The 12664-nt window shown below is 43.7% G+C and overlaps 1 protein-coding gene across 12 annotated transcripts in view; it reads right to left on the minus strand.

The window, feature by feature from the left end:
• Positions 1-327: 327 nt before the first annotated feature.
• Positions 328-12664, minus strand: part of DOCK9 (dedicator of cytokinesis 9) — a 378503-nt gene continuing 366166 nt past the window's right edge. For all 12 annotated transcript variants that reach the window (XM_059995755.1, XM_059995754.1, XM_059995763.1 and 9 more), the window contains 5 exons: positions 12397-12607; positions 6914-7104; positions 3757-3857; positions 3484-3622; positions 328-1601 (listed from right to left, as the gene is read on the minus strand). In XM_059995755.1, coding sequence (XP_059851738.1) covers positions 1479-1601; positions 3484-3622; positions 3757-3857; positions 6914-7104; positions 12397-12607 — 765 coding nt within the window. In that variant the 3' untranslated portion in view covers positions 328-1478. The remainder of the gene's footprint in view (positions 1602-3483; positions 3623-3756; positions 3858-6913; positions 7105-12396; positions 12608-12664) is intronic.

The following is a 12664-nucleotide window of genomic DNA, read 5'->3' on the forward strand; positions in this document are numbered from 1 at the left end:
GAACAACCAGTAGAATTCAGAGCCAGACTGCAGTGCAACAAGGCATTTATCCACATCCCCTGGAAGATCTGGCCTCTAGCCCTGCCTCTTGAAATCTGTACCATGGAAACTTTGCACAAAGGCAGAGAAACGGGTATAATGATTCCCACGTACCCAGCCTCAGCTTCCACAATTACCAACATCTGTCACCTACCTACCCTCTTTTTTCCCCCTTAGGTACTTTAAAGCAAATTTCTTTTGCCACATTATTTCACCCCCAAATATTTCAATATCCTGCCCCTCTTAGGACTGTCAGACAATAAATACCCAATACTCACTACCGGAAAATCAGCAATGTTATTTTTAATACAGCTGTGGTACAGAATGTTTAATTACAGCAGGGCAGAGATTCTAGTTAAATAAAATTAAAAACCTTTATTTTTCCCAAATATAAAATTACTAAATTAATGTCTGAAAAGAAAATATAACATGGTGAAAGCTTTACATTACACCACTGTTCACCACAGGATTTATGATTTACCAATGACATACTCCACCGTTTTGGCAAAAGGATGAAATTTTTAAAACAGTTTATAAACCTAACATAGCAAAGACTGTATACATCTCCATATTGCACTTTTTTTATGTACAAGAATAAAACAGTAAAGTCAAGTGTGTTGCATATACTAAGAACAACACAAATCTGTCACAATTAAACTTTATGCGGAAGCTGATGTGAGTATTAAAAATGTAGAAATGTCATACGTGTATGTACACAATGCCAAGACTGTATTAACAAACTCTATGTACATAACAGTATACTGTACTACTTTAAATGTTTAGCATAGTTGTGTTTATTAATACAGGCCTTTGGTTCTAAACTGCTTGACTAGTCTTAAGCTCACATAGTTTCTTAAGCTTTCATATTTTTTAAATGCAAGTAAATGAGTATAAAAGCACTAAACCTCCGGGTTCACTGGTACAAAAATTACAATGGTCAGTTCCCTTAGGTCATCAAAAACTAGTCACAAAAATAGTTCTTGTATTCAACCTGAATGTGCCACGGGAAAAAAAAAATATTTTCAAGATTTTCCAGCTTAGCCTAGAGGCAAAAGGTTACCCCAGCCTCGATTTCAGTGCTATGTACATTCCAGAATACTTGTTTTCTCCAGGCCGTTTATTTTTAATACTACTCTGTAAGGAAGAATAAAATTTAACTCCAGCTTAAGAGTGTCCGCCACATACCTCTGTTAAGACATAATGAAAATGTTGACTATTGCCAGCAAGGTTTAAAAAAATATGTGTGCTCTCCTACGACCCTGCAGAACATCTGCTATGAAATAACACGGCTCTTTCTTTCCCTTGTCGCGCGTTCCCTTCGACTGCTCCTTGGGCTCCACCTCCCCGGGCCTTGGCATGTGCCCAGTGAGTAGCTTTGGAGATCATCCTGAGTTTGCAAATGACAAAGCAAGTCCCCACACGCGGTCCACGAGATGACGTCACACCACGGAGGACGAGCTGGTCATGCCGTGAACCAGCGTGCTTGTTGGGGTCCCACTGATGGCGTTGAAGATGTGAAGGGAATTCGGCAAAACGCTGGTCTTCTCCTCCAGGGGGCAAATCTCGAGGCACAGAAACACAAGGTTACCCAAGCGTAAACTGCTCCAAATGACACTTCTCACATTTATCATCCAGTGGCCACTGTTACTGTGAGTGGCGGTGCCCTCAGAGAGCTTGGCTTTGGTGGTTTGCAGAGGGAGCGTGTTAGCTCACCTCATAAATGACGTTTTTCAGGTCAGGATTTTAAGGAGAAAGTCAAGAACAACATGTTTTGTTTCCTTTCCAGGTTAGTGAGTGGACAGTCTTCTAACCTCACCAGGTTATAAGGCACCTTGAGGCCTATCCTACACACACTTGATGGGGACACGACCTGGCCTTGTCCCCTGGAAAAGTCTTTTTTAATTGAGTCCGGAGCATCGGTGTTCTCTACCAGCTCCTTCTCTTAGGGTCTTACAGATTTCTACCCTGGGAGCAAGAGAGTGGCTGCCTCGCTGACCCTGATCAAGTCTCTTTCGCGCTCAGTAATGCAGGGAAGAATTCTAAGTGCAAGACTCGGGCTATTGCCAGGTGGAAACTGAGAAGAACATACACACTCAGAGGCTCCCCTGGAAAATCCAAAAGCAAGTCTACTCCAGGTCATGACTCTTTTTGCTCAAGGGTTCAAAGGTTAATCTTCATAGTTGTTGAGATAATGGAAAGTTCAAGGTGTAGTTTAGAGCACGGCATGGCATTGTGTCCATACAATCTGGAAGTTTATTTTAATATTCTCAGCCCACAATTTTCTTCCTACTTTCATCTTTTCTAGTGCCAAGTGCTGGCACCCACTGACCAAGCTCTCCATCCTGTCTGGAGGCCCCATGGAAAAGACCTTGAGCTTTCTCCAAAAACTTGTTCCCATGAGACCTTCTCTTTCTGCTTAATGATTCACATGTTTATTCAGTTTTGTTTTCCTACTTTTCTAAATGCCCAGAAGAGGGCTTCTTTTTGCACGTGCATGGTCATTACGTCAATGTCTGCAGTTGCCCCAACTCAGTAATAACTTTATGTGAGCCAGTTATCAAGATCCAGAGAAATAAAATTAAAAAATGACATTACCATCCCATCTGAACGTGTGAGCATGGAGGAGAGAAAAAAGCAAGTTAAAGCTTAGACATTTAAGTGAGTTTCCTACAACAGAATCCTTCTCACTAAATCATCACATGGTACGTTAACTGACACAAATGGTCTTGGCTTCCATTTTGCGAGAATGAAAGACAGTACCGTAGGGAACAGACAGAAGCAGTCGTGTGCTATCAAGGTGCCAACACTAATCATAAAGACTGAGTCCGTGACTCAGAAGAAGTCGCTGTGGTTGATGGAGAACAGACCCCTCAAGAAGCAACAGGAGATGATCGCCTTTGAGATTCACTCAGTTCCCTGGGCAGCTGTCCCCCCTGATGACCACTGAGCCCACATATGTAATCCTACCAAAAGGAATTCATACAGGAAGACGAACCCACGAGGGCACCCAGGTCAGCTGTAAACAGTAAAAAACTGAACGACCCTATCTCTTTAAATGGTGAAAGACGCTTACTACAACAGAGAATTCCTTAAACCAGGCTGGTAAACCCTATTCTTCCAAAGGATTGGGTGAATAAAGAAGCTTCCAGGAATGGTATTGGTATTTTTTTTAATGTGAGGTGTTTTTGAGCTAGATTAAGTGATAAAGAGGAGGAGGGTGCTGGTCTCCTCTGGTCATATTAGACAATGACGGGTGAGCACAATGTTAGCTGCTCCCCAGGTACCCATGGTTAGGTAGTAGCGGCAGTGCAGCATGCTACACTATCCTTCAGATAGCAAAATTCTGGAAGGATGTCGGAGGGTTTAGGCCATCACTGGGGGCACTTGAGACCCCAACTGATGTGTGCTCCCTAAAAATGAGAAGCACTCCAGAGTGGTACCTACCTGCTCATGCATGATTTCAGAAAGCTCTCTCGTCATTTCCCTGTAGTTGGCCTTCATTTCCTCCTGATACTCTAACTGGTCCTCTTTGATCAGCCGTTCATTTACCGCTAAGCCTTGACCGCAAGCTTCCACAAATTGCCTGGAACGGTGTGGGAGAGGGAAATCAAGGCATGTACAGAACACAGGATGAGTCCAACTGGTAGGATCTCGTTCTTGAGTGAGCACAGAAATGATCAATACTTGAAGAAAAGAGACATTTCCCGTGTGCTTTACCTGAAAACTTCTTTAAGCAGCTTCACTTTATTGTCAGGATATCTCTTTGTGTTTGTGTCGTCTAAGAAAGCTCGGGCATATGCTAGTGGACCGGCATTGACCTAGATGAAGAACAAAGATCTTAAATTACGTTATGAAGAAAATACCAATTATCATTAATTTAGTTGCAGTTGGCATTTGCTAAAAATGCTGCTTGAGTGAGTTAGTCATGACCTCTGCCCTCCAGGAACTTAGGACACCAAAGAGGAAACCATGAATAAAGCTCATGATGTTATAAGCGATTTGATTTTATCATCTCAGCCTTCCTTAGGGCACTTGTGATGATGGTTCATTTTATGTAGGAAGAACCAATGCTTGGAAAACTTAAGGACCCATTCAAGGTCGAATAGCCAATAAGCAAAACACCTGAGATCAGAGCCCAAGTCCTCCAACTGGTATTTGTGCTACATGACACTGAACTAAGAGGTCAATCTGGCGAGTGCAATGAAAATTGAAAAATTAAGCATATGAGCCAGTTTTAAAAAACCAACTGTTCACCTCATGGAATTGTGTAGATAGCCATGGGCAAGCTGATCTGCTATCCTCAAATGAACTAACCATTCAGGTGGGCTGGAAAGACAAAGATTTGGGGCATTTAGCAACAGGATGAGTGAACCAGAGCCCTGAATGTCTCCTTTAATTCACCAAGAAGAGTTCGCCGAGGTTGGGTAAGTCAGGAAACGTGGGAGTGTTGAGAGAAAGAAGGTTAGATACACTGGATGGGAAGGAGAAAGTTCCAGGCACCTGAGACATCTTGGGAAAGGTCCTGACCATGTGATTAGTGCACGATTTTTCCTGGGAGGCCTGGTAGACTTGGAAGGTAAGTAGGGAGGGCTGTCTGTCTCGTCTGTGGCTGTCGGTGAAGGACCACAGGAGGGCTGTCTGTCTCGTCTGTGGCTGTCGGTGAAGGACCACAGGACGGGCTGTGGTCCTGGCCCACAGTGTACAGGACTTGCACAGTAACTGAGCCGAGAGAATTCACACCAGAGGTGGGGAGACGGGGGGCACAGACATTAGAGGTGGGGCCCTCTGAGACAGGGACAACTAGCTAACCCTTGGTGATAACTGGATATGATTACTGGATATGTGTGGAGAGCTATGTTAACAACCTAAAGGTAACCCAAATGAAGGATTATCCAAAACGATACATATGTTCAGTTTTAAGAAGATGCAGAAGGAAAGCTGATGAGACTTCATGAAGTCCAGCATAACAAGATCTTGGAGTGGAGTGCAGAATCACGGAGCCACCTGATGGCTCTGTCCTGTACAACAGCAAGCCCAGAGGCTCTTGGTGGAAGAATTAAAGAAACACACAAATGAAACAATAAAGTTCATTTCCCCTGACTCCAGCTTTGTTGTTACCCTGGAGGGTACACATGTATAAACTTAATCTCCTCATTTCATCATGGAATTCTTTGCTTTTAAAGATGATGGGGCATTTATAAAACTCTAAGGTCACTCCTAGAGACTGTCATACGGAGTGAAGTAAGTCAGAAAGAGAAAAACAAATATCGTATATTAACACATATATGTGGAATCTAGTAAAACGGTACAGACAAACTGGTTTGCAGGGCAGAAATAGAGACACAGATGTAGAGAACAAACGTACGGACACCAAGTGGGGAAAGTGGGGTGGGTGGTGGTGGTGGTGGGATGAACTGGGAGATTGGGATTGACATGTATACACTAATATGCATTAAATAGATAACTAATAAGAACCTGCTGTATAAAAAATAAACAAACAAACAAAACCCCTCAAGGTCACTATCAAATGGCAGGGCACATTTTGCCCTTTAGAAGGCTAGACCTGTCCAGCCCCATCCCTTACTGGCACACACACTCTCCCACTGGCCTTAGATAGAGGCTGGATGTTCCCAGGCCAGGTTTTGTTTTAAGCTGCAGAAAATTTTGGCCTCTGGCCCATTATCTAATCAATCATGTGGCTGGAATATTTATCATATTCTCTTGATAACTTATTTTGGCACATTAGTCTTTTGGGCCATAAGGGAAGAGGCTGAAAACATCTGTGAAAACTTTTGCAGTGAATGACAGACATTTAGAAAAATGTTAGGTAACAGCTCAGCATGGATCTGATAAAAAGTTGACAAAAACTGACTTCAGGAAATGAAACCATTGTATTACAATCTATATGTAACTTTCATAAACACACCCTTCCAGAAAGAGAAAATAATTGGATATGGGAATATATACATAAAGCAGATGATAGAATTATTTATATACATTTAAAAACATCAATAAAGCAAGAAGCATGCTGGTCCCTGGAGGGAGTAATTTAACATCTACTAATTTCTTAGGAAATCATATACGTAAAATACCTGAAAAAAACCCCCATGATTGAAGTGCACTATACAAACATAAAGGTGCATATATCATAAGTGTTTAGCTTGATAAATTTTCACAAACTGAACATATTTGTATAATCAGCACCTAGATCCAGGATGACTTTATCCATAAATGGTACACATCACTTGAACAGCTATAGGAAAAAAAATGTCTTGACCCCTATATGCTACCACATACAAAAACCAATTCAGATAGATTGCACACCTACACAGGAATCTAAACAAAGAAAACATAGACTATCTCTGACACAGATTTCTTAAAGAGGACACACAAATAAAGGAAAAATTGATTAGCTGGGCTATATTAAAATGAATAATTTTGTTAATAAAAGATACCATTAAGAGAGTGAAACTTAATGTACTTTTTCAGGTGCAATTTTCATAGAAACCAGAAAACAATAGTTTTATAAGAAAACCTATAGCTATCCACACTTGCTTTATATTTAAACGAGTCTTTATGCTTCCAATTAGGCACCCAGAATTCCTCAAATTATTGAAACACCAGGTTCTATGGAGAGCCACCTCCTACCCCTGGCAGACAACTTGGTGAGAATGACACTCTCGTAGCCCCAAGGCTACCGCCCCTCTGGCATCAGGAGAAACTGCACAAATATTGAAGGGAGGTAACGGGGATCACCTGATAAAGCCAGGGATCTACACTGGACCTTGCTGGTGTGAACGACCTAAAATTTCCCAAGGTCTAAGGATCTGTTCTCTGTTGCCCGGTGGTTTGCTTGGTCCGGCGCCCGGCTCACCTGGACGCTCACACTGCCCTGGAGTTTGAGCTGCAGTTTGATCATGTCCACTTCGGCCGAGGAGCACAGCTGCCGGAGCTCGGCCACCTTCTTACTCATCTCGTCAATGGCCACCTCGATGGGGTTCAGGTCCGTGTGGTGCTGGTACATGACGGGGATCCGCTTCTTCACGTAAGGGAAGCAGTGTATGGCTGTGGAGGAACACGGCCTAGAATGAGTCCACAGCTTGCACGTGCTTCACTAGTACTGAGGTAGAAGTGATCATTACTCCCATTCTACAGATAAGGAACCCAGAGCTTGCCTAGGTCACATGCCAGTATTTCGTGGAACCAGAATACTGTCCTCGTTTATCATTGTGCATGACAGGCATCACATAAAGTCAAGAGAGTTGGGTTCTTGTCAACTTTAATATGAGAAGTTTGTCTTTGAAGAAATCACTTTCTCATTCCCTGCTCAATTTTCTCACCCATAAATGCACTACTTCCTTGGAAATTATGAGAGCTGAATGAGCTAGTAGGTATAAGATGGCTTTGCAAATATAAAAAAGACTAAATAAACAGTTTTGAGATACCATATAATAAATTAAGTCCAGAAAAGAGTTCCATAGAAATATGCTTGAGCCATAGAACAACTTTGAATCACATGCTTAAGTTTGTACGGCCAGAGAAATCAATGAAAAATAACATGAGAATATATTTCCAAGCAAAGTATTTTATGAAGCAGAAATTCACAAACTCTTTGAGCTGCATAATAATAAAGATATTTAAAAACTTTTAAATGATTCAAAAACATTAAATAAAAATATTTAATTTTTCTCACTTTTTTTTTTAACCAAAAAAGGCGCCACTCGATATTGTTTTCCTTTCTTATAATAAGACACCTGAACATATCAACACCAAAGAGTTCATTTAAAGAAGAACAGAAAGGTTTTCCCGGAGGCACAGTGGTTAAGAATCTGCCTACCAACGCAGGGTACATGGGTTCGAGCCGTGGTCTGGGAAGATCCCACATGCTGCGGAGCAATTAAGCCCGTGCGCCACAACTACTAAGCCTGAGCTCTAGAGCCTGCGAGCCACAACTACTGAGCCCGTGCACCTGGAGCCCGTGCTCCGCAACAAGAGAAGCCACCGCAATGAGAAGGCTACGTGCGTACAGCAAGAAAGACCCAACGCAGCCAAAAATAAATACATAAAATAAAATAAATTTATATTAAAAAAAAGAACAGAAAAATAACTGGTTCCAATTTGGTACTGTTTTACATTTCTACTTTATTGCTTGTATGGTATATGTAAAAATCTATAATATTCTTATTTAATATATATTTATGAATAAACAGGTAGACATATGCTTAAAAGCTTATTTTATTTTTTAACAAGCTAAAGTAAGATGGAGTGTTATGTTTGGATTCTTTACTATTTACTAAGTGGCTGGGGAGGGTTTACTCAAAAAGGACTGATCACAAAATGAGAAAGCCCGGCTCCCTGCAAAACACAGAGTTCCCTTGGGTTACCCAGAGTCTGAGCAAGGCTGGAAAAGACATTCAACGTGATGCAACCTTGTTTGTCACACACTTACAGGCCTGTTCTAGTCGCTACATGTTTTATCAATCTAAGGCCAAGGGTCTGTGTCTACTATTTCTTCTGTGTTCCTTGTGGACACAGAGTTTTTAAGTGGCAACCCTGGGATTGGTAAGTCCTCTTCGGACTGAAGGCTCCTTTGATACATGACAAGAACTAGATGCTGCTGTTTATCAGCCAGGGAGACAGAACACGGCCCTCCAGCCAGAGGTGAACTCGCACGTGATAGACTGACACGCTTTACACAGGGGAGGGCCACTGCATTCTCACTTGTCAGGACACACGTTTCATGAGGCTAACAGCCATGTCCAAACACACGTGATTAGTGTTATCACAGTGTTTTTGAGTGCCACAGTGCGGTAGCGCCATTATTTCAGAGAGAAAAACCAACTCCAACAGTGTCTGTGAGATGTGCACATTGCGCTGATTTCACTCAGCCAAATAAGTCCTGAGTCACTGCTCCTTACGATGGTTAACTGGAGAGTCAACGAGGCAAAGTAGGGGTGTGATGATACAGGAAACTCCAGTCTGTGCGTGAGCCTCCCCGGTCCACGTAATCTGGGACTGCCCCGGCCCCTGCCTTCCTTGCGGGCCTCATCTCTCCTCTCACTGGGGCTCACTCAGCTCCAGCCATGCCTGCCTGCTGGTCGTGCCCTGAATGTGCCGGGCACAGGGACCCCTGCCGCTGGCCTCTGCCCCGACGGCGCCTTCTCCCTCCAGACATGTGCAGGGCCCGCTCCCTCAACTCCTTCAAGTCTGGACTGTCAGTGAAACCTACCCTGGCCACGCCATTAAACTGCAGCCCCCCTGCCCCCAACCCCACAATTCCAACCCCCTTTGCTTTTGTCCAGAACGTGTATGACCTTCCAACACAGATACATTTACCCATTATATTTACTGTTTATCATCTGCCTCCTCCTGCTAGAGTCTAAGCTGCACAAGCCAGAGAGCTCTGTTTTGCTGATATGCCAAGTTGGAACATTGCCTGTGCTCAATGAGTTTAGCTGAACTGAAGAATGTGTTACTGCCCAAATGGCTAAATGAAAGAGCAAACTGGCCTGGAAGGTGGAAAATTAGGTGGTGGACTGAGTGAGCCACCGTGTTATTAATCAACGCCCCACACCAGTGATCTGCAGCCCTTCAGGCAGGAGGACGAGGGAGAGATGGCTGAGAAGCGCGGGTGGGTGTACGGTCTGGCTGGACCGAACAGAGGGTGAGGGGCGGGAGGATACTTCCAACCTGAGTAGGAGCCTGGACATGATTTGGAAGACTTTGGAACAGTGACCGGGAAGAAGCTCCATAGAATGAGTTCCACGAAAGAAGGAACAGAGGGAATCACGTAGGGAGGCAGGCTCAGAAATTTACACCGCGGGGGCCTGGAGGGCAATCATTAGGTTTTTCAAAGGATTCCACAACTGCAGCTAACTGACTAAACTATCCAGGAAAATGAGCCAGTCTGGGTTCAGAGGGCAGGGAGGGCAGGGGCTCCCCGACAACTTAGAAGGCCAAAGGTCAGCTCTGAAGCATGCAGTGGAAGAAGAACCTAAGGGATTAATAACACAAGGGAAAACTCTCAAATTCAAAGTCTTCAGAATATCCTGGTCTGTGTGTCTTTAACTGAAGGTGGATGTAGTTTATAGGTTCTTAATAGCATTTTTATAACCCCTTCTCTAAATCTTTACACTACCCAGTAATTATCCTTCTGAAATTCTGAGAATCTTTCAGGGCAAAAACTGCACCCCTCTTTGGTGCTGTGTTGTTATAATCTCCTTTCACTCCTCACCAACCTCAAAAGGCAAGGAGCTCAATGGTGGGTGAGATGTGGCAAAGTGAAGTACATTCTTTCCACACCTGGGCATAATTTACAAAATTCTTTGACACCAGATGGATAGTACAAATCTCTTTTTACAGATGAAAAACTAAGGTGCAGCGAGGTTAAGTGACCTGCCCAAGGTCACACAGTGAGGATGTGACTGGGTCTACAGGACCCAGGCCCAGGCTCTGCACTGCCCACACCTTCTCAAGGTGGTTGTTTCCCAAGCCAACAGCCCCTGTGTCTACTTTGCTTCTCTCTGCAGTGGGGTTACTCTTTATCCCCTCTGCTCTGGCAGGTACAGAGCTTTGCTCTAGCCCGTTATCTAATCAAAAATATTTCTGTGACATAACTGGCCAGGGAAAGCACCTCATGGTAACTGTTTATGAATCAATATGCTACCTGAGCAGAATAATCATAATAAAAAATGCTGATCTTGACTCATCAGTGAGCTAAGTTTATTTAAATCAGCAGTTCTCAAACTTGAGTGGCATCAGAATCACCTGGAAGGCTTGGTTAAACACAACCATCTGGGCCCCACCCCAAGAGTCCTCGATCCAGAAGGTCTGGGTGGAGCCCAAGAATCTGCATTTCTAACAAGTTCCCAGGTGATGCTGATGCTGCTGATATTCCCGCGAACAACCTTTGATAAGCACTGATTTGAGGTCATCACAGCTGTAGAGATAAACGTGGTAAGCTGGTAATTCTCATCAAATGACTCCACCTAGAAATGCAGTTATTTTGCTTAGTAAGAATTTGCTACTGTGTCCATTAGAAAAACAATTCATTTACCTATGGGGAGGGGTTAACGTTTTAGAGGCTAATATTGTTTGTGCCTTACATGTTATCTTATTATTCTAAAAGCAGGAGCAGAGACTCCTTTAAGAATGTAGGGTTTGGGGGTGTTTTTTTTTTTGTATTTTAATTTTTATCTCAGTTCCCTCAAAAGAACGGTGAAAAATCCTGTGCAATATGCTGTTCTGAACTATTTCATAATGAACCATATTCTTTCCTTGGCAACAGCTCTACTGAGACATAAATCACACACCACACAGTTCACCCATTTAAAGTGTACTGTCCACTGGCGAGGGTGGAGCCTCACCTGAAACATGCCACCCTCACAGTGCTCCTTCCACTAACTATCACAATGATCCCTGTTCCCGCCCAGGCGGAACACTTGACAGCATCGACTGCCGGACAAGCAGCGGGTGCTTTCCAGGTTCGACTTAAGTGTGGCCACTCTTTGAAAAATGGGCTTCAATAGCAGAGGTAGACACAACTGGCATTCTCAGTAGCCTCCTCACCAATTTTTTTTAAGTCAAGAAAGCGTTTTATTTCAGGTTACCCGTCATTTGCTGACCCTAACCCTAAGAGCGATGGCGTCAAGCTCCCCTAAAGAAGGTAGAAATCACTCTCAAGATGACTCTACACTTGTCAGGAACAGGGAGATGATGCACAGCATAGTTCTGGGGGTGGGTGATCCATGGCTAAGCAGGACCAAAGGATCCATTAAAACTCTGGCACAGCTGAACGGGCAGCCTGTGAATGCACTGAGCTTCCTGGTTCTGGAGGTGCCCAAGCTGAAGGTGGCCAGCCACTCAGAGACTAGGTGGGTGGGGTCCAGCCTCATGTCCCATTTATTCACCCCACCTAGATCTCTGAGCAGGCTCATGCTGGTGTGTAAGGGGTCTCTTCCCATGACACAGATGCAGCACTGTGTGCGGGGGTGCGGTTCTTGACCTGGGGGGGCCACGGGTCTACAGAGTCTGCAAATCACTTGAAATTGTGTGCAAAAGCATTCTGAGCTGTCTTCACCAGATTCTAAAAAGGGTAAGCTACCTGACATTGGGTATGAACTTCTGGTCTGGTGGAAGAATAAAATACAAACAGGTAAATAGAAAAACGTCATGAGCATTCGAAAGCAAGCATTACATACACGTTAAGCTGAAATGGATTGTAAGGGAAGTTAACTAAGCTCGAAGTGCCTTTCCAATTCTAGATGCTTCTGGGTCCCTTCTGGAGGGCTCTTTATCTTGACATCTGGGCTGATGTCTGGGTGAGATTCTTAAAGAAAGGGGCCAGGAAGACTGTACCTGTCAGTATGGTGCGCCGTTTGCACTGCTCTTCGACGCCTCCCTGCCTTTTCCCAGTCTGGGTGAAGGGCATCTCAAACATGAAGCGGCGAATGTTGTGAGATCTTTCAAACTCCGTTTTTCTTTCTTGCAATTCCTTCTCATCAAAGAATGGGATCACGTGAGTCACCTGGATATACGCATACTTGGAATCCAGATCCTTCGGGTTGACCTTTAAATGCATAAAGGAAATGGAATATCGCTATGGCTATTGAAAGGACTCCTCCCA

This window comes from Delphinus delphis, chromosome 18 (assembly GCF_949987515.2).
Source record: "Delphinus delphis chromosome 18, mDelDel1.2, whole genome shotgun sequence".
NCBI classification, from domain to species: domain Eukaryota; kingdom Metazoa; phylum Chordata; class Mammalia; order Artiodactyla; family Delphinidae; genus Delphinus; species Delphinus delphis.